This window comes from Thalassophryne amazonica, chromosome 14, assembly GCF_902500255.1.
Source record: "Thalassophryne amazonica chromosome 14, fThaAma1.1, whole genome shotgun sequence".
In the NCBI taxonomy this organism is placed as follows: domain Eukaryota; kingdom Metazoa; phylum Chordata; class Actinopteri; order Batrachoidiformes; family Batrachoididae; genus Thalassophryne; species Thalassophryne amazonica.
Genome location: NC_047116.1, coordinates 28,557,931 through 28,578,697, shown reverse-complemented (window position 1 = coordinate 28,578,697; position 20,767 = coordinate 28,557,931). Strand labels below are relative to the sequence as shown.

General features: G+C 39.3%; 1 protein-coding gene across 4 annotated transcripts in view; it reads right to left on the bottom strand.

The window, feature by feature from the left end:
• LOC117524207 (obg-like ATPase 1) overlaps positions 1–20,767 on the bottom strand; it is a 171,059-nt gene that overhangs the window by 1,343 nt on the left and 148,949 nt on the right. For 2 of the 4 annotated variants that reach the window (XM_034185976.1, XM_034185975.1), the window contains exon 4: positions 5,844–5,966. In XM_034185976.1, the coding sequence (XP_034041867.1) occupies positions 5,844–5,966 (123 nt within the window). Of the gene's footprint in view, positions 1–5,311; positions 5,967–20,767 lie in introns of those variants that run through there. The other 2 variants (XM_034185972.1, XM_034185973.1) reach the window with 1 other exon arrangement.

Sequence of the window (20,767 nt, the reverse complement as noted above, 5' to 3'; positions counted from 1 at the left end):
ATAGCACAGACTTTAATGCCACAGTCAGAAACGCTCCATGTTCTTATGAGGCCCAAAAAGGGATTAGAGCATGCAGTAAGGACCTGACACTCAGATCCCAACCCCGGATAACAATAGTGGACCCCCCCCAGAGGCCGGTACGCTTCACCTTCTGTTTGCAGCATGTGATGGGTGGGCACAGTACACTGCTGCTGATTTCTGTATTTTTATATATATATATATATATATATATATAAATGCAGCTCGAATAGTTAAACCAAAAAAAAAAAAAAATTCATAGTAATTTTCAGTAGTATATTCTACATCCCTATATAATCACATTTGTTGTCTCCAATGGGCAGCGTGCTTATTAGTGCTGCTCACACAACACATAACACTGATCAAGTTAACTGGAATGTCCTTTAATAAAAAAATGGCATTACTTGATGAAAAGAGCACTCATTAAATTTGTACTGTGAAATTTTAGAATCTTTTTAAAAAGTATGAATAGCCCCACTCAATCCCTTTATTAGAGGATGGCTTAAAATGTCTTCATATCAGGCAAAATGCAACATTTTAGATAATTTTGAATGATAATTCTTTAATTCATTTATTCATTCATTTTCTGGACCACCTCATTATATTTAAGGGTCACTGAGCAATTAAATGTTTCATATTAAAATAGCTAAATCAGTTTCTAATCTTGCCTGTGTACATCCTTTTACTGTGTTTGTCACAAGATTTTATGTCATCTATTCCAGGAAGAGTGCATCAGTCGCTGTGTTTAGTGAAAAAGGTTTGTACCTTTTTAAGTAACGGAGACAGCTAAAGTCCATCATCCTTGCCAGACCAACTTTTTTTTTTTTTTTTTTTTATAAAGTATTGCAAAAATTGCTTGATTATTAACATGCCCTATGCCCAAAATTTTATTTTAAATCACTTGGCCGAATCCTTTTATCCTCAATGGAACCCAAAATTGAATGGCACCTGCCTGGACAGAGCCGACCTTCAGTAATTTAAATAAAATTGATTGCCGTAAAATGTCTTTTTAAACAATAATAATTCTGCCAATTCACATTAATCCACAACAAAATGTAAATTGTCCTTAAAATCTGTTTTATTAATAAAATGACTTGTCTTACAATATTAAATGACTTCATATAAAATGGCCTGGCTCCACCCCTTTATCTAGATCAGCCCTAAAATTCTATGTCAATCTAGTCCAGGATACAGCAATTTTTAAAATAAAAATGACATTTATTAACATCCATTATCTCATGATTAATAAAAACCCTCCAGCCTTTATTTGTAAGTCTGTTCATTATAGTTATCGTAATCCTCCAAACAAACAAACCAATCAACAAAACATAACACAAACATGCATTGTTTGACATTCAGGTTAGATCATCATGTGATAATCCTGGACAGGAACCACTCAGGCAGACAACCAGTCCATCCATACAACTACTGCTAATTAACCAATTCCTCATTCAGCTGAATTTTTTTGCTGTAAAACCAACTTAATGAAAAAAGTTAAAACATCACTAGTTGTGGTAAGAAAGCAAGGACCATTTAAAACTAGAATGGTATTCACTACAGGCAATACATATTTGTCAACCTCTTGTAATACAGGAAAAAAAGAAAGTATTGTGACTCTGAAGAAAATCCATTAGATCTCAATCCATAACAAACCCTAAATGTTATTACCGTATTTGCCTGTCTGAGGGCCTGGGGCCAAACATCAGCCCATCCCGTTTTTTGATGAATGTTGGCTAAACGCCCGCCAGAAATTAAATTAAATTACATGAAATACATTTAATGAATACAAAAAGGACAAAAAATGGTGAGTTATTTGTGATATATTTTAAAACTTATGAAATTAGACATTTTATTGAAATTGGCATTCCGATGTACATGATATTGGCCATGCTCATGCATCAGCCCACGGCCTCTTCGGGCAGAATTTCATATGGAGAGCCCTAGGCCCTCTGATGGCAGAACGGGGTAATACAACCCCTGGGAAAAATTATGGAATCACCGGCCTCGGAGGATGTTCATTCAGTTGTTTAATTTTGTAGAAAAAAAGCAGATCACAGACATGACACAAAACTAAAGTCATTTCAAATGGCAACTTTCTGGCTTTAAGAAACACTATAAGAAATCAGGAAAAAAAATTGTGGCAGTCAGTAACGGTTACTTTTTTAGACCAAGCAGAGGGAAAAAAATACGGAATCACTCAGTTCTGAGGAAAAAATTATGGAATCATGAAAAACAAAAGAACGCTCCAACACATCACTAGTATTTTGTTGCACCACCTCTGGCTTTTATAACAGCTTGCAGTCTCTGAGGCATGGACTTAATGAGTGACAAACAGTACTCTTCATCAATCTGGCTCCAACTTTCTCTGATTGCTGTTGCCAGATCAGCTTTGCAGGTTGGAGCCTTGTCATGGACCATTTTCTTCAACTTCCACCAAAGATTTTCAATTGGATTAAGATCCGGACTATTTGCAGGCCATGACATTGACCCTATGTGTCTTTTTACAAGGAATGTTTTCACAGTTTTTGGTCTACGGCAAGATGCATTATCATCTTGAAAAATGATTTCATCATCCCCAAACATCCTTTCAATTGATGGGATAAGAAAAGTGTCCAAAATATCAACGTAAACCTGTGCATTTATTGATGATGTAAGGACAGCCATCTCCCCAGTGCCTTTACCTGACATGCAGCCCCATATCATCAATGACTGTGGAAATTTACATGTTCTCTTCAGGCAGTCATCTTTATAAATCTCACTGGAACGGCACCAAACAAAAGTTCCAGCATCATCACCTTGCCCAATGCAGATTCGAGATTCGTCACTGAATATGACTTTCATCCAGTCATCCACAGTCCACGATTGCTTTTCCTTAGCCCACTGTAACCTTGTTTTTTTCTGTTTAAGTGTTAATGATGGCTTTTGTTTAGCTTTTCTGTATGTAAATCCCATTTCCTTTAGGCGGTTTCTTACAGTTCGGTCACAGACGTTGACTCCGGTTTCCTCCCATTTGTTCCTCATTTGTTTTGTTGTGCATTTTCGATTTTTGAGACATATTGCTTTAAGTTTTCTGTCTTGATGCTTTGATGTCTTCTTTGGTCTACCAGTATGTTTGCCTTTAACAACCTTCCCATGTTGTTTGTATTTGGTCCAGAGTTTAGACACAGCTGACTACATGTGAACAACCAACATCTTTTGCAACATTGCGTGATGATTTACCCTCTTTTAATTGACATCTCTTGTGTTGGAGCCATGATTCATGTCAGTCCACTTGGTGCAACAGCTCTCCAAGGTGTGATCACTCCTTTTTAGATGCAGACTAACAAGCAGATCTGATTTGATGCAGGTGTTAGTTTTGGGGATAAAAATTTACAGGGTGATTCCATAATTTATTCCTCAGAATTGAGTGAGTCCATATTTTTTTCCCTCTGCTTGGTCTAAAAAAGTAACCGTTACTGACTGCCACAATTTTTTTTCCTGATTTCTTATAGTGTTTCTTAAAGCCAGAAAGTTGCCATTTGAAATGACTTTAGTTTTGTGTCATGTCTGTGATCTGCTTTTTTTCTACAAAATTAAACAACTGAATGAACATCCTCTGAGGCCAGTGATTCCATAATTATTGCCAGGGGTTGTACATTAAAGCTACAGTGTGTTTTAGTGTCATTTAGTGGTGAGGTTGTAGATTGCATTATACCATTACCAGTCACAATTTTGTTTCTCTTCATGTGTTCACTTCTTTGGCGATGGGGATTCATGTTGAGTTGCCTTCTCGTGTGATAAGCAACACACACACACACACACACATATATATATATATATATATATATATATATTCTATTCTATTTATATCTCATTTTCTTATATTGTTACAAGTATTATTATCGCTTATCCTTGCACACGCTGTTTGATGCACATTTTCCTCTACTCACACCCATCTTGTGTGTTTTTAAGAGCTGACGTAACATGTGAATTTCTCCACTGTGAGATCAATAAAGTCTTATATTTGATGCTCCTTTTCACAAAAATGAGGGTTCTCAAACTTGTGTATAGGGGAGCAACCACTGATTCCTCTTATTTATTCTTCCGTCTTCAGCTGCCTTGCAAAATGCAGTTTTTAAATATGTCCTTTTTGGGCTACTGTATCAACATGCAACATAGGGGTAACATGCCTCCATGAGGGGGCCCATTTCCATGTAGTTACACTGAAAAAGAAACAACTTAATTGAATTGTTTCAATTGGTAACACCTAAATGAATTAAGTTCTTTGAAATTCAGTTAATAAATTAGATTAAACATATGTAAATCTAATTTATTAACTGAATTTCAAAGAACTTAATTCATTCAGGTGTCACCAGTTGACAATTCAATTCAGTTGGTTCAAGTATTTTTGTTTTTCAGTATAAGCATGGCTTATTCTAAGAGGATGAAAATATGATTAATTTTTTAATCATATTTTAATTTAATTAAATTTTTTTCTCCAATGAACATCCCAGATTGACCGCTTTACCCAAACCCAGAAGTCAGTGGAGTCGTGTCTGGGTCATTCCTACCTCTCCACCAGATTTAGTGGTAATCAGCTGGTAATTTTTGAATGATTCTTCTAACAATTAAACACTCTAAAAAATGTCTCTTGAGGTTAGTGTGTGTAGTTTAAACTGAAGAGCATTTTTCAGCATAAAAAAGGGGAAAAAACCAAGTTGATGACACATCATAAAATATGCACGTTATGACGACACGTCATAAAATATGCAGGTGAAAATGTTTTATAATTGATAACTTATTACAAGACATTGTTACAAACATTGGACAGAAGTGGACAATGGTTTTTAAAATAAACACTTTCATCATAAAACTGGAATTGTTACATGTAATTTATTCTGATTTAATTGCAAAAAGTTACTAATCCTAAAAAAAGAAAATCAAAGTAGCAATTTGCATGTACATTTCTGAGTTGAATGTAAGTAAAATAAAAAAAAAAAGTCAATAACAAATTAAATCATTTGACTATTTAACAGCGCTAAAACTTTTTAATTAAGTTGGTTCAAATTCATTAACCTTGTTGAGGACAAAGCAAATCAAGTGTACTAAACTACTTAACTAAATTCTTCACTAGACTTGAGTTAGTCTTCCTTTAAACGTTTCATAGCATTTACTCAGCAATGACTGAGTGATAAAGATCCTGCACATAAGTTGTTCCAGTTAATTCTTAAAGTTGAGCCGGTGATTCTTTTTTAGAGTGAAGACATTACCTACTTAATGGAGGTGACACCTGCACACGTCCAGTCATTGTCTTCACATTTGACAAGCGCGTGCACGGGAACACCACACGGCCCCGATTAAAGGCCAAAACAAACACCAGCTGGCACAAAAATAGAGATATGCAAGTCATATTTCAGTGCTCCCCATCCGTAACACGGGCCTTATTGAAGGAATTTCACACTGTATTTAACTTGCCTCTTTTTATCACCGTCTCACGCCTGGTACGGCGGCTTAGCGGGAATTTGGCAACAGAGAGCTGGAAGCTAACAGCGGCCTCTATAGATCTGATAGACGCCTGGAGGGGTGAACGAGTGCTACCTCAGAGCAAGAAGTGCCACGAGCCAGTTAAGACACATTGTGATAAAGATATGCACAGCTGGAGCAGAATGGTCGTGTTTAGAGCCCAAATCAGCCGGCTTGTCAGGAGTGGAGCTGGAGTGTGTGCAGTAATTTCTTCCCCTGAGTAAAGGTGAAGAGCAGTTTGCAGTTGGAGCTGTGTGGCGACTGTCAGCTCTGCTGATCACAGGAGACTTCCCCTCATCTCCTCTGGCACCCTGACTGCTCACCTTGACAGCGCTCTCACTGCCTTCCTCTTTAAAATCCTGGAATTTCATTACTTCCGCCATATTAAAGCCCTTCTGAAAGTCTGCGTGGATGTTCCCTGCAGCCTGTGGAGCCTTCGTTGCTTTCTGTCACGAGGAAGGAAAGGAGAGGACAAATGAATTGTTTTGCAGAAGATGGATTACAGCAAGCGAGCGACATGGTGTTTGATAGGGTGATAGCGGCGTGAGCACCACTTGGGGGGGGGGGGGGGTGTTTTCAGTCAAAGGTATTCTTGTGTCAGTCCTGATTTCTGGATAGCTTTCCACTCGGCTGTGCCCTGCTAGGACAGCCTGGAAACTGATAAGGACCCAGCACTGCTATCAATGCTTTCTAATTCCCATTCCGTGCTGGTATTGATTTCTGTCCAAGCAATCTCGCCTCATTGTGGGTCCCTGCTCGGCTCTCTGGTCATAACAGCGAGACCCACTGTTGCAGTGAGAGGCCAGGATGGTTGTGAGTTCACCGCATCATATCAAAATTTTAGGGGAGGGGAAAAAAGTTTTTTTTTTTTCCATTCAGATATACCCAGAAGGGCACTCAGAGGAAATATATATATATATATATATATATATATATATATATATATATATATATATATATATATATATATATATATATATATATATATATATATATATATATATGCCAAGACCCCAAACATCTCATAATGCACAACTTTAGTGTTTTAAAGGGGTCATATTATACACCATATCAACAAGCTTATATACTGTAGGCCTACATTTTGTAGGCAAATACACCCGACAGGGTTCTAAAAATGAATCTATTTTTGCACCCAATGCTTTAAATGGAAAGAAGCTGCTCTTCACCTTGGCCCGTCCTTCTCTAGAAGTGGGCAGAAACTGCCTCTCCCCCAAAGTTCACGCAGGCGTGTCCCACAGATTGTCTCAGTGGGTGTGTCTCACCACTTAAGTTTGCATATGAACCTCTGTGACATATCAGTATGGGAAGGTCTAGTGCAGTGGTTTTCAAACTGTGAGGTGTACTCTCCCCAGGGGGCGCCAGAGTTCTTGGGGGGGGGGGGGGGGGTGCATGAAAAAATAACTGTAAACACTGTTAACCAACAAAGAAGAAGAGGGAAAAAGGAAAAAGAAACACTGTTAGCTAACATGCCAGGAGTAAAATGGATACATTTTTAGTGCATAAATCTACCAGTGAAAAGACAAAGTTTGGGGCAACCAATAAAGAAGTAGAGGATGAACTTTGTTTGCTCCTCTCCACAGTGCATCCCCGCATCAGCCGCCTGTGTGCGTCAAAGGCCCAGACTCATTGCTCACACTAAACAAGAGGTCAGACTAGATGAGAGAGTAAATATGTATAAAAGTTGAATTATTAATTATGTTAAAACATGTTAGTTATGTCAGACATTTGAAAATACAGAGATGTTTAAATGTTAAAAAAAAACCAATGTTTAAAACATGAAAAAGGTAAAAATATATTTTTAAAACATTTAAAATGTTCACAATGGGTGTAAAATGTGTAAATGCATAGACAGTTCCTTAAAAACATACAAATATATTTAAAATGTGTTTAAGATGTGCAAAAGAATAAAAAGAAACACACAAAGCTGTTGAAATTGTGTGTATGTGTGTTGTGGAGTAGCTTTCATTTGTTCTCTGATGGGGGGGCTCACTCTCCCACACTTTGAAAATCCCTGGTCTAGTGGTTAAGTGTTCAGACCAGAGGATCCTCGGTTCAAATCCCAGCCTAACAGGAAAATGGCTAAGGGGCCTTGGGCAAGGTCCTTATCCCCTAGTTGCTCCCGGTGTGTAGTGAGCGGCCTTGCATGGCACCACCCTGACATCGGTGTATGAGTGTGTCTGTGTGAATGGGTGTATATGAGGCATAATTCTAAAGTGCTCTGAGCTTCTGATGCAGATGGAAAAGCGCTATATAAATGTAGTCCATTTACCATATATTACAAGTGTCTAAAATGAGCCATTTCATGCCTAAATTTTGCTTAAAGGTGCTATGAATGATTTTCTTTCTCTCAGAAGATGTTGGGCTTGCGCCACACTTCAGGACATAACAGACTCAACAAGCTCATCAGGAGAGCTGGCTCTGTCATGGGGGTTGAGCTGGAGTCTGTGGTGGAGGTGTCAGAGAGGAGGATGCTGAGGAAACTGCTCAGCATCCTGGACAACACCTTCCACCCCCTGTATGCCCCTGCATGCCACACTGGCATCCTATCAGAGCACCTTTAGCCATAGACAGAGACCACTGAGGTGCATCACAGAATGCCACAGGAGGTCTTTCCTACCTGTGGTAATCAGACTGTATGATTCCTCCCCCTACTACAGGATGAATACATCATGAACAGAGTTACTCAGTTATTCAGAGTTATGTGCAATATTGTCGAACATCTTGTGCAAATGTCTTCCAATCATTTTGCATAAATTTGTTGTACTTATTGAAAAAAAAAAAGTTCACCATTTCTGTACTCTGGCAAAATAATTTCCTGTGGGATAAATAAAGCTGATCTTATAAGTAATGCTCCCTCCTCGGCCACTCCTTTTCAACCCTCTGTCCTCTGCATTCAGCAGAATGTACACAGGTAGAACTTTTTAACAGGTCAAAAAGCTGTGTGTTCTTGGTTAGTAGCAGTTTTAGCTTCTAAATGTGATTTTTGGACATATTTCTGGAAAGTAGCTGCTGTCCACCATCCTGAAAAAATTCAACAGCTACACTGCAAGTACTGAGTACTGCTGTGACTTTATAAATACGGGGAGGGGAACAATTTAACAGGACAGTACTTACATGCACTAAATGTGCACAAGCAGAAATCTCATGCATTAAACATGCACACATAGCAGGACCGTATATAGGAATGTGAAAGGGGGGTTCAAATCCTTGAGTTGGGGGTACAGTGGGCTGCAGGGCCCCCGGTGGGGTCGAGGGACAACGCCCTTGTGGGGGGCTTTGAGGATTTTGAGGGGTAAAAAGCTACATAAATTTCATTTGAAACCCAAAATGTATCATTTTAGGAAATACATTTTTATATACAAATAGTCCTTGCTTGGGATTGGATCAGTTGTCATAAGAACCACCCAGGAAGAACCAAGATAACATTAATGCAAACTTTATACCTGCCTGTCGGTTGCGAATGATGCGAATGACATGGGAAAAGTTTATCTAGCAGTTTCCCCTTTCATCACTTAAGGGATTACTCTGGCAGAGGAAATTGAAACTTGAGGGTGTGTGATAATCGCTGTGTAACAGTTAGTGCTTGTTGCTTATTATCAATGAAAAGAAAATACATAACGTTGATATCCAGATTAAAAAAAAAATCAGCAGAATTCTCGGGGGGGGGGGGAGTTCGGTTGAACCCCCTCTATATACGGGCATGCATAGGTAGATTGAGAATATTAACAAGGGACAGAAAAGCTCAGAACACAGAGGGAGTGTTGCTTCAGTTTCTGTGTAGGATGCCACAAAGCACCTAAATTTTACATAGAAATTTCTTGTTAGTTGTGCTTTGTCAATGGAACGAACAAATGAAATTAAACTTGTATGTTTTTATATGTATTTTATTGTCAAAATCTATTAAAATCAAACCAATTTAATTCAAAATGCCACTCATAGCAATGTCAAAGCAGGAAAGTTTCTGATTGGACAGTCATACAGCTGTGGGATGTCATGCAGAATGTTTCAAAAAGCAGGCCCAAACTTTCATCACGTTTTGTTTAAAAAAAAGTGTTCTTTATTAAATACAGCATATTTAGCAATGGATAAGAATCACTTCCATATTTCTACCCTTGTAATTTTAGGGAGTTTATTCCAAAATTGGCAAAATGCATTGAAACAATGTCGAAATAAAAATTCAGTAATATTTTATTGAAGGAGATTTTATGCTCTAGACAACATAAACATAGTTGTTTTTAGACATTAAAAATTGTATTTTCAAAACATACCATTATGTAATCTTAATCACTATGGATTGATTGGAACAAAGAAACCATTTCAGACTGCAATTTTTAAAAGCACCAAATAATAGTGCAACAGTTTCATAAAATCTCTTAACACTGAATTCTCTGTGACAACCTGGAGACTAATAAAATGTGCAATTTATATGCATTGAAATAATGCTGGCTGGAAATGACAAACGACCCAAATAAGTGACGTGGCTGCTGTGCATCATTATGACTCGCGCCTGTCGACCTGCTCGCTCTCTCTCTGCTCTGCAGCGCTGTGCTCAGGAACTGTTGAGCAGTTTTAATTATGTATATAATCAGGCTGGGGTCAACATATTTCATGCCAAAAGAATGATGCGTATTTAATGACTCCAATACATTACCATCCCTTTGCAATCTCATTGACGGAGTGCTTGTGAGTTTAACTACCATTAATCTGCATCAAGGTTTGTCTATCTGGAGAAAAATAGATTAGGGGAGGGATTTTTTTCATATGGCGCATTACAAGAGATCCACATTGTCCTAGTTAAGAGCTGTGCAGAGCAGGCTGATAGATAATGGTCACCTCGAGGCTGCCTAATAAAGCATGTTAAAGGAATGCGACATCACTGAGTGTAGTTTTTACAATGCAAGATGTATTGGATTCATACCGTTACTCACTGATGCCTACCTGACTGAATGTTCCTCACACACAATCAAGGTTAGCTGCACTCATATGAGCAGGACAACCATGTTTTCGAAGATGCTTTAGGTGTTTGAGAACTTTTTTCCTCAGACAGTGAGGACATCAGTCATGTGAGCACCTAAACTCGATGATGTCATCTGAAGAAAATGTAATCTCTCCCGCAGGGTGATCTCACCTTTCCTTCTGCTTTATTTACGGGTGATTCTTAGACTACGGGCACTTATTATGTCCTTTGATCATATTGTATGAAAAGCAGAAAAAAGGGGAAATTTCACACTTTTATAGTTATCTTTACAATGAAAGTGTGTTAAGAAATTTGTTCTAGTAGTCTATGATGACTTTTTCACCTTTTTTCAGCATCATTATATGCAAATATTGCCATTTTGTGCTTGTCCCACACCCAGACTTATGATCTTCAATGATAAAAATGAATGGTAAAGAAACATTTTTTCTAATGTTTTAAAATATCTCTGAATAAAATATCAGTAAAATAATCAAAACATAATTGGGGTATTCAATGTCATACAACTGTTGTGATTTTTTTAAAACAAAATGTAGTTGTCCCACACTATTGCCGTAATTTCCACCACAACACTGTAATGTCCCTAAACAGTTTGTATGAAAGATTGTTTGGGTAGTTTCTATGGAGATAAACAGTGACATCAGAGCACATGTATATAGCGCCAAATCACAACAAACAGTTGCCTCAAGGCACTTTATATTGTAAGGCAATGGTGTGGTGGAAATTACATTTACAAGGCCAATAGTGCCCGTAGTTAAAGAATCACCCATATGTCCAAAGACCCAGCATGGGGCTTGCTGTTGGCAGGTGGCCTGTGAGACGTTCATTCAGTGTCTGTTTTAAATTCCATGTTGCCCTACTGTGCTGACTGCATAATAAAGTCAAAATGACTGAATCCAGATTGACATAAACACACCATGAGTTCCTGCATTTGAGCGTAATTCCTGAATTTATGTAACACAACAGATTTCTCCAAATTTTCATATGCGGAGGAGTGGCACAGAGAAGGATTTTTTTTCCCCAAAGGAAGACATGAAGGCACATGAAGCTACAGGCAAAACTTTCACCCAGTTTCTCCAGTTGCAGCCACAGAAGCATATAATAGTTTCAGAGTTGTTTGAGTGTCTTGATGGCTTCCCTCACTAGTCTCCTTCTTGTACATTCACACAGTTTTGGAGCATTGGCGGCTCCAGACAGATTTACTACCCACTATCACACTGAATCTGTCAGTACCCATGACCTGGGAAACACCTATCAACATTAATACAAAAAATATTTGCACATTTTTGAGTAAAATATGTTGCATTCTGATGTGTCTTTTTCAGGGGCATCCCTGGAGGACAAAACCACACTTTGTTTGGAATTGAATGGCTACATGAACATCAAGAGCAGCTGCTAAAATGCCCTGCCCACACTCCTGATCATTTTCTGACTGAGAATCAGATCAGATTAGACCTTCACTCTCTTGCCGCACATTGCTGCATCCACCACACCACAGAACTGTTATTGACCCAGTTGGTGGATGCAGACAACTGGCGACCACCCATCTTCCACAGTGAACCGGCAGCTTCCCTTTGGTCTTCTTCAGCTGGTGTAGTCCTCGACATTGCGACACTTACATACTGGATCATGCCCAGAGAACTGCACTCCATAGGTAAAATGTCATAGCTGACATTCCCTCACAATACAAGTGATCCTCTTCATCTGAGTATCCCCAAGCAACCACTGATTTGAGGAAAGGCAGTCCAACAGTACCAGAGATTCATCCAAAAAGACCTGGTACCAAAGACATCCAGTCTTTGCCTTCTGGTTAGCATCCAAGTCTCACAACCATACATGAAGACAGGAAGCACCAGGAGCCTAAAGATTTGAGCCTTCATTCTCCTGCAAAGATGATAGCATTAGCACACTCTTTTGTCCAGTGACCTCATGACTCCACAAGCTCTTCCTCGGCATCCTTTGATCTCAAAGGTAGGGGACACATAGACATGACTGTACGGCGAGTGTATGACAACGGAGAATGCGTAGCACATTATCAAGTGCACAACACAGCAAGGTAAATCCCATAGAGTCATGCAGCTGAAGGCCTACACTGCAGTAAACTGGCGATCTGTCCAGGGTGTACTTCACCTTTCGCCCATTGACTGGTGACCCTTAGCTGGAATAAACTGGTATCAAAAATGAATGACTGACTCAATGAATGAATGAATGAAGACTTACATAAAGGATAAATGTAGGAACATTTCACCTTCTCAATTTCACAAACTGGTGCCTTCAATGCTCAAATACAGTGAGGAAAATAAGTATTTGAACACCCTGCAATTTTGCAAGTTCTCCCACTTAGAAATCATGGAGGGGTCTGAAATTTTCATCTTAGGTGCATGTCCACTGTGAGAGACATAATCTAAAAAAAAAAAAAAAAAATCTGGAAATCACAATGTATGATTTTTTTAATAATTTATTTGTATGTTACTGCTGCAAATAAGTATTTGAACACCTGTGAAAATCAATGTTAATATTTGGTACAGTAGCCTTTGTTTGCAATTACAGAGGTCAAACGTTTCCTGTAGTTTTTCACCAGGTTTGCACACACTGCAGCAGGGATTTTGTTCCACTCCTCCACACAGATCTTCTCTAGATCTTTCAGGTTTGGAGTTTCAGCTCCCTCCAAAGATTTTCTATTGAGTTCAGGTCTGGAGACTGGCCAGGCCACTCCAGCACCTTGAAGTGCTTCTTACGGAGCCCCTCCTTAGTTGCCCTGGCTGTGTGTTTGGGGTCACTGTCACTCTGGAAGACCCAGCCATGGCCCATCTTCAATGCTCTTGCTGAGGGAAGGAGGTTGTTTGCCAAAATCTTACAATACATGACCCCATCCATCCTCCCTTCAATACGGTGCAGTCGTCCTGTATGATGTTTCCACCCCCATGCTTCACGGTTGGGATGGTTTTCTTGGGGTTGTTCTCATCCTCTAAACATGGTAAGTGGAGCTGATTCCAAAAAGCTCTATTCTGGTCTCATCTGAACACATGACCTTCTCCCATGCCTCCTCTGGATCATCCAGATGGTCACTGGTGAACTTCAAACGGGCCTGGACATGTGCTGGCATGCGCAGGGGGACCTTGCTGCCCTGCAGGATTTTAAACCATGACAGCATCATATGTTACTAATGTAATCTTTGTGACTGTGGTCCCAGCTCTCTTCAGGTCATTGACCAGGTCCTCCTGTGTAGTTCTGAGCTTTCTCAGAATCATCCTTACCCCACAAAGTGAGATCTTGCATGGAATCCCAGACCGAGGGAGATTGACAGTCATCTTGTGTTTCTTCCACTAAAATCATAAAATCATCGGCATTTATTTATTTGTCTGCCTTTCTGTCTGTTAGCCGGATTATGTCAAAACTACTGCACGGATTTTGACAAAATTTTCACCACAGATACATATTAGGCCATGGAAGAACCCGTTAATTTTTGGAGGTGATCTGGATTCTCCGGATTCTAGATGAAGTTTCATTTTTATAGGCTTTGAAGGATTACTGCAGGATTATGTCATAACGATTGCGCAGATTTTGATGAAATTTTCAACACAGATACATATTAGGCCAGGGAAGACTCCAATCAATTTTGTAGGTGATCTGGATCTGGATTCAGGCTCTTTCACTTTATAAATCAACCAATCAATCATAGTTTATTTATATAGCCCTTTCCACAGCCCAGAGGGTGACCACAGTGCTTCACAGTGAGATAAAAACAAAGAATAACTTAAGACAATAAGCAAATTTAAAACAGACATAAATAAAAAAATATAGATCCAAAATATCTACAGATGAGAACCAAATAAAATGTTAGAGTGCTGCTGGTTGTGCCAAAGCCATTCTAAAAAGGAAGGTTTTTAATTTAGACTTAAAAAAAACCCAGGTCAGTGGTGGTGTGGGATCTCGGTGGGAGCTTGTTCCACAGTCTGGGTGCAGCCACAGAGAAAGCCTGGTCTCCCCAGTGGCAGCATATGGGCCTCGGAACCTCTAGTGCACACTGGCTAGAAGATCTCAAAACTCTGGTTTGGTCCTGATGTGTCAGCAGCTCGGCTAAGTATGGTGGGGCCAAGCCATTCAGAGCTTTAAAAACAAACGTAAGAATATTAAAATCAATTGTAGCCTGACCTGGAAGTCAGTGCAGAGCATAGAGGACTGGGGTGATGTGGTTGTGTCTACGCGTGTTAGTTAGCAGACGTGCTGCAGCATTTTGAACCAGTTGAAGTCGACTAAGGTTTGTCAAAATTAAAACTACTGTCAAACATCACCCTAAAATTTCTGATAGTGGGTTTAACTGACAATCTCCCAACGTCCATTATCTGTGAATCATCAAACACAATACACTCAGTCTTGTCCTCATTTAGGTGCAGAAAATTCAAAGACAACCACTGCTTTATTTCTGCGATACAACTGGCTACCCTGCCCCCAGTGACCGCATCAATTTGTTCTAAAGGGAGGTAGAATTGAATGTCATCTACATAACAGTGGAATGACATATTGTGGTTTGCAATGATTGACCTGAGTGGCAACATGTACAGGGAGAAGAGAGTGGGGCCAAGGATTGAGCCTTGCGGAACACCACAAGAAAGAGAAGCACTCGAAGAGGACAAGTCACCAACAATTACAGAAAAACATCGATCTGAAAAATATGATGTGAACCACTTCAGAACAGTACCATCAAGTCCAACATGTTTTTGTTTTTTTTAAACGGGACAGTAGGACTGAGTGGTTAACTGTATCAAAGACAGCTGTCAGGTCTAGCAGCACTAAAACCATGGGGCACTTAGCGTCTACTGACAGTCTAATGTCATTATGAACTTTTATAAGAGCCGATTCAGTGCTGTGACTGGTTCTAAAGCCGGATTGAAATTTTTCAAAGAGAATATTATTTTCTAAGAACAATTGTAACTGTATAAAAACAACTTTTTCTAAAACCTTGGACAGAAAGGGCAAGAGAGAAACAGGTCTAAAATGCGATAAAATAGAGGGATTGAGCTGTGGCTTTTTACGTAGTGGACGAACCACAGCATGTTTAAAAGCAACTGGTACAGATCCAGCGATGAGGCAAGAATTTACTAAATGCACTAAAAATGGCCCTAGAACATTAAAAACCTCTATCATTAATTTAGTTGGGACAATGTCAAAAGGGCAGTTTGTATGTTTCAGTTGATACACCACTTTAGAGAAGGAATTTAATTTCAATTTCAATTTTTTTTTTTTTTTTTATATAGCGCCAAATCACAACAAACAGTTGCCCCAAGGCGCTTTATATTGTAAGGCAAGGCCATACAATAATTATGTAAAACCCCAACGGTCAAAACGACCCCCTGTGAGGAAGCACTTGGCTACAGTGGGAAGGAAAAACTCCCTTTTAACAGGAAGAAACCTCCAGCAGAACCAGGCTCAGGGAGGGGCAGTCTTCTGCTGGGACTGGTTGGGGCTGAGGGAGAGAACCAGGAAAAAGACATGCTGTGGAGGGGAGCAGAGATCGATCACTAATGATTAAATGCAGAGTGGTGCATACAGAGCAAAAACAGAAAGAAACAGTGCATCATGGGAACCCCCCAGCAGTCTACGTCTATAGCAGCATAACTAAGGGATGGTTCAGGGTCACCTGATCCAGCCCTAACTATAAGCTTTAGCAAAAAGGAAAGTTTTAAGCCTAATCTTAAAAGTAGAGAGGGTGTCTGTCTCCCTGATCTGAATTGGGAGCTGGTTCCACAGGAGAGGAGCCTGAAAGCTGAAGGCTCTGCCTCCCATTCTACTCCTACAAACCCTAGGAACTACAAGTAAGCCTGCAGTCTGAGAGCGAAGCGCTCTATTTGGGTGATATGGTACTACAAGGTCCTTAAGATAAGATGGGACCTGATTATTCAAAACCTTATAAGTAAGAAGAAGAATTTTAAATTCTATTCTAGAATTAACAGGAAGCCAATGAAGAGAGGCCAATATCGGTGAGATATGCTGGAAGGAAGAAAAAGAAACAAGTTCAAATGGCTCAAACACAGGAGGAGGAACTGGAACAACAGCTTGGTCAGCACTCACACTGTTGCTGGCAAGTTTTCTTACTCTGTCAACTTTTTCAGTGAAGAAATGAAGAAAGTCCTCTCAAGTACTGACTGAAGTATCAGCCAGAATACATGTGCGTGGGTTAACAACTAAATTAATAGTGTTAAAAAGAGTTCTGGGGTGATGACTGTTGCTCCGGATCACATTTGACAGGTACTGACATTTTGCTTCTCTCATCGCCTGTTGAAAGTCAGTAGGCCACTTTCTCAGCATCTCCTGGAAAATCTGTAGTTTGTACTTCTTCCAGCATCTTTCAGGTTGTTGGCACTGCTGCCTGAGGGCATGGACAGCATCATTAAACCAGGGATCAGATCTTGGTTTGGCTGATTTTTGTTGAAAAGGAGCTATTGAGTCCAGAATCCCAGAACAAGTGGTGTGGAAGAAAGACAAAATGCTCTCAGGGCTCAAAGGAGACTCCACACTATCAATATCCATATTCTGAATGTCTGTGAAGGCAGCAGCAAATTCTCCAGCTGTTGAAGAGGTGAGACTGCGTCGTCAGTGACACATGTCACGAGGTTTACAGGACATTAGCGGTGCAAAAATAATGGAGAAGTGATCCGAGAAGGTGACTTCAGATAACTGATATTCACTGAGAGACCATGAGAAATAATGAGATCCAAAGTACGCCCATGATGGTGCGTAGGACCATCGACCGATTGAAGCGGCGTGAAGCTCACTCTATGGTAGACGGAGGCACAAACCAGAAATGGCACAAAAAATCTGCCCAACGGAGAAAAAGCCACAAACCAGACAACATTGCCCTAAAAAGCCACGAACTGCACCGGAAATAACATGGTGAGATGCTGAAGAGCTTCGCTCATTCATGTCCGCAACATATACATATTAAAATCAAAGTCACAGACAGAAAGAGAAGCATTAGTGGGAGACGGCCAGCCGCACATGGCGCCATCTTTCCATATCCGTACCTCGTTTTCTTTGTGTAAAGAAAATGCACGGATGCAGAAGCAATACTTTATATAGGCTTTGAACGATTACGTCAAAACTACTTTACGAATTCTCACCACATTTTCACCATGGATACATATTAGGTCATGGAAGACTCCATTAAATTTTGGAGGTGATCCGGATCCAAATCCAGATTCTGGATCAAGATTTCACTTGATGTATGCTTTGAAGGATTACTTCAAAACTACTTCACGGATTCTGACCAAATTTGCACCACAGACAGATATCAGGGTATGGAAGACTCCGCTGAATTTTGGAGGTGATCCAGATCCAGATCTGGATTCTGGATCAAGATTCACTTTATATAGGCTTTGAAGGATTACGTCAAAACTACTTCACAGATTCTCACCACATTTTTTACCATGGATACATATTAGGCCATATTAAGACTCCATTCAAATTTGGAGGTGATCTGGATCCGAATCCAGATTCTGGATCAAGAGTTCACTTTATATATACTTTGAAGGATTACATCAAAACTACTTCACGGATTCTGACAAAATTTTCAACAGTCCATGGAAGACTCCATTCAGTTTTGGAGGTGATCTGGATCTGAATCCAGATTCAGGCTCAAGTTTCACTTTATATGGCCTTTTACTTCAAAACTACTTCACGGATTCTCACCAAATTTTCACCATGGATACATATTAGGCCATGAAAGACTCCATTAAATTTTGGAGTTGACCCAGCTCCGAATCCAGATTCTGGATCAAGATTTCACTTTGTATATGCTTTGAAGGATTACGTCAAAACTACTTCACGGATTCTCACCACATTTTTTACCATGGATACATATTAGGCCATGGAAGACTCCATTCAAATTTGGAGGTGATCTGGATCCAAATCTGGATTCTGGATCAAGAGTTCACTTTATATATACTTTGAAGGATTACATCAAAACTACTTCACGGATTCTGACAACATTTTCAACAGTCCATGGAAGACTCCATTCAGTTTTGGAGGTGATCTGGATCTGAATCCAGATTCAGGCTCAAGTTTCACTTTATATGGCCTTTTACTTCAAAACTACTTCACGGATTCTCACCAAATTTTCACCATGGATACATATTAGGCCATGAAAGACTCCATTAAATTTTGGAGTTGACCCAGCTCCGAATCCAGATTCTGGATCAAGATTTCACTTTGTATATGCTTTGAAGGATTACGTCAAAACTACTTCATGGATTCTCACCAAATTAGCACCACAGATAGATATTACAGCATGGAAGACTCCACTGAATTTTGGAGGTGATCCTGATTTGGATTCTTTATCAATATTTCACATTATATAGGCTTTGAAGGATTTCTTCAAAACAACTTCACGGATTCTGACCAAAGTTGCACCACAGATAGATATTAGGGCACGGAAGACTGAAGGGAAGGTGATCTGGATCTGGATTGACGGATGTCAGAAATCTCTGATTGCTTATTGTGAAATATGTTGCTGGCATCAAATTCAAAATCAGCCCATATTGTAAAAAAAACAAAGAAACAAAAAAAACAAAAAAAACAATAACATTTCTCAGTTTCAACATTTGATATGACTTCAGTTAAATGTAGGGTTCAGCCAATTTTCAAGTCGACACATTCTGTTATTTAGTTTTTATTATGCAGCATTGTAACATTTTGGAAATGGGGTCGTAGTACCATTCTGACATATTTATATTGTGAGTGCAGCGTATTCAAAAATTATTTACATTCATTCTTAAAGGAAAAATTTAAGTCAGTGTAAGAGCATGATGCTCAGATCTCATGAAAACAACATATAAAGTAAACAAATAATACTCCAAATAATTTGACATAAAGTCTAAAATAATTACTGAATAGCAGTTTATTCTTTATGATATGGTTTTTTTTGTGCCTGTTAACTCCGATCGTACCAAATTAATTAAACATCACATGTCTGCTAACACATAACACAAACCGATGCTGATTAGTAACCAGATATTCTTCAGCTCTCATACAAAATAATAAGACGACATCCATTTAATCTCTGCTATATAATAATAATAATAATAATAATAATAATAATAATAATAATAATAATAATAATAATAATAATAATAATAATTCAGAAATACTGTAAGTCATCACAGGGGTGGGGTTAGCATTACCACCTCACAATGAGTAGGTCATGGGTTCAAATCTGACCCGGCCTTTACGTATTCTCCCCGTGTTTGCATGGGGTACCTCCCACTTCCAAAGACATGCAAATGGTAAATGGACTGCATTTATATAGCGCTTTCCAATCTGCATCAGATGCTCAAAGCGCTTTACAATAATGCCTCACATTCACTCCAATGTCAGGGTGTTGCCATACAAGGTGCTCACTAAACACCGGGAACAACTAGGAGATTAAGGATCTTGCCCAAGGGCCCTTAGTGATTTTCTTGTCAGGCTGGGATTTGAACCAAGGATCCTCTGGTCTCAAACCCAACACTTAACCACTAGACCATCACCTCCCCTATGTCAGTGAGAGTTTGTCTGTCTATATGTGTGTCGTCTGGCAGCCTGCCCAGGGTGAACTCCGCTTCTCGCCCAGTGACCGCTGCGATCGGCTCCCATCACCCTTAAATGGACTAAACGGGTTTAGAAAATGAATGAATGAACGTCCTATCATATTTATGTGATTTGCAGGTGCACAGTTTGTTTGTTTTTTTAAACTGAATTTGTCACAACAGTAACAATATAAACAGATTTTCTAGCATTTCATACAAAACACAGAGCACAAAGAGTCACGGTTATTTGCCATTAGAATGTTCAGGCTGCCATTTAGGGCACAAAGGCACCGTGATCTGCTGATGACACCTGCGTTTGAATAGATGTCTCTGTGCAAGAGCGAAATGGATTTTAAAAATTTAAATATGTTTACTGCGAGCATTTGGCACTATGGAGGATTGTGTGTGAAAACTGACATCTGCAGAAGCTCAACAATCAGTATGATTACATAGAACAGGGTGCAGACCAGTGTTTTCACATTCAAACTTCCTAAAAAATTAACATAAAATAAAACCACTTGAAGAATATGCAATTCCAACCAGGCAAATCCCTTATTATAAAATGCTTGTGTATTGCTTCAATTTGTTAAAGAAAAAACTAACTTTGACATAATGTGAGCATGCAAAGCCAACATCTGTATTGATGTAAATGGTGTGACCCTGTCGTACAACGCTTTCAACGGGCCGG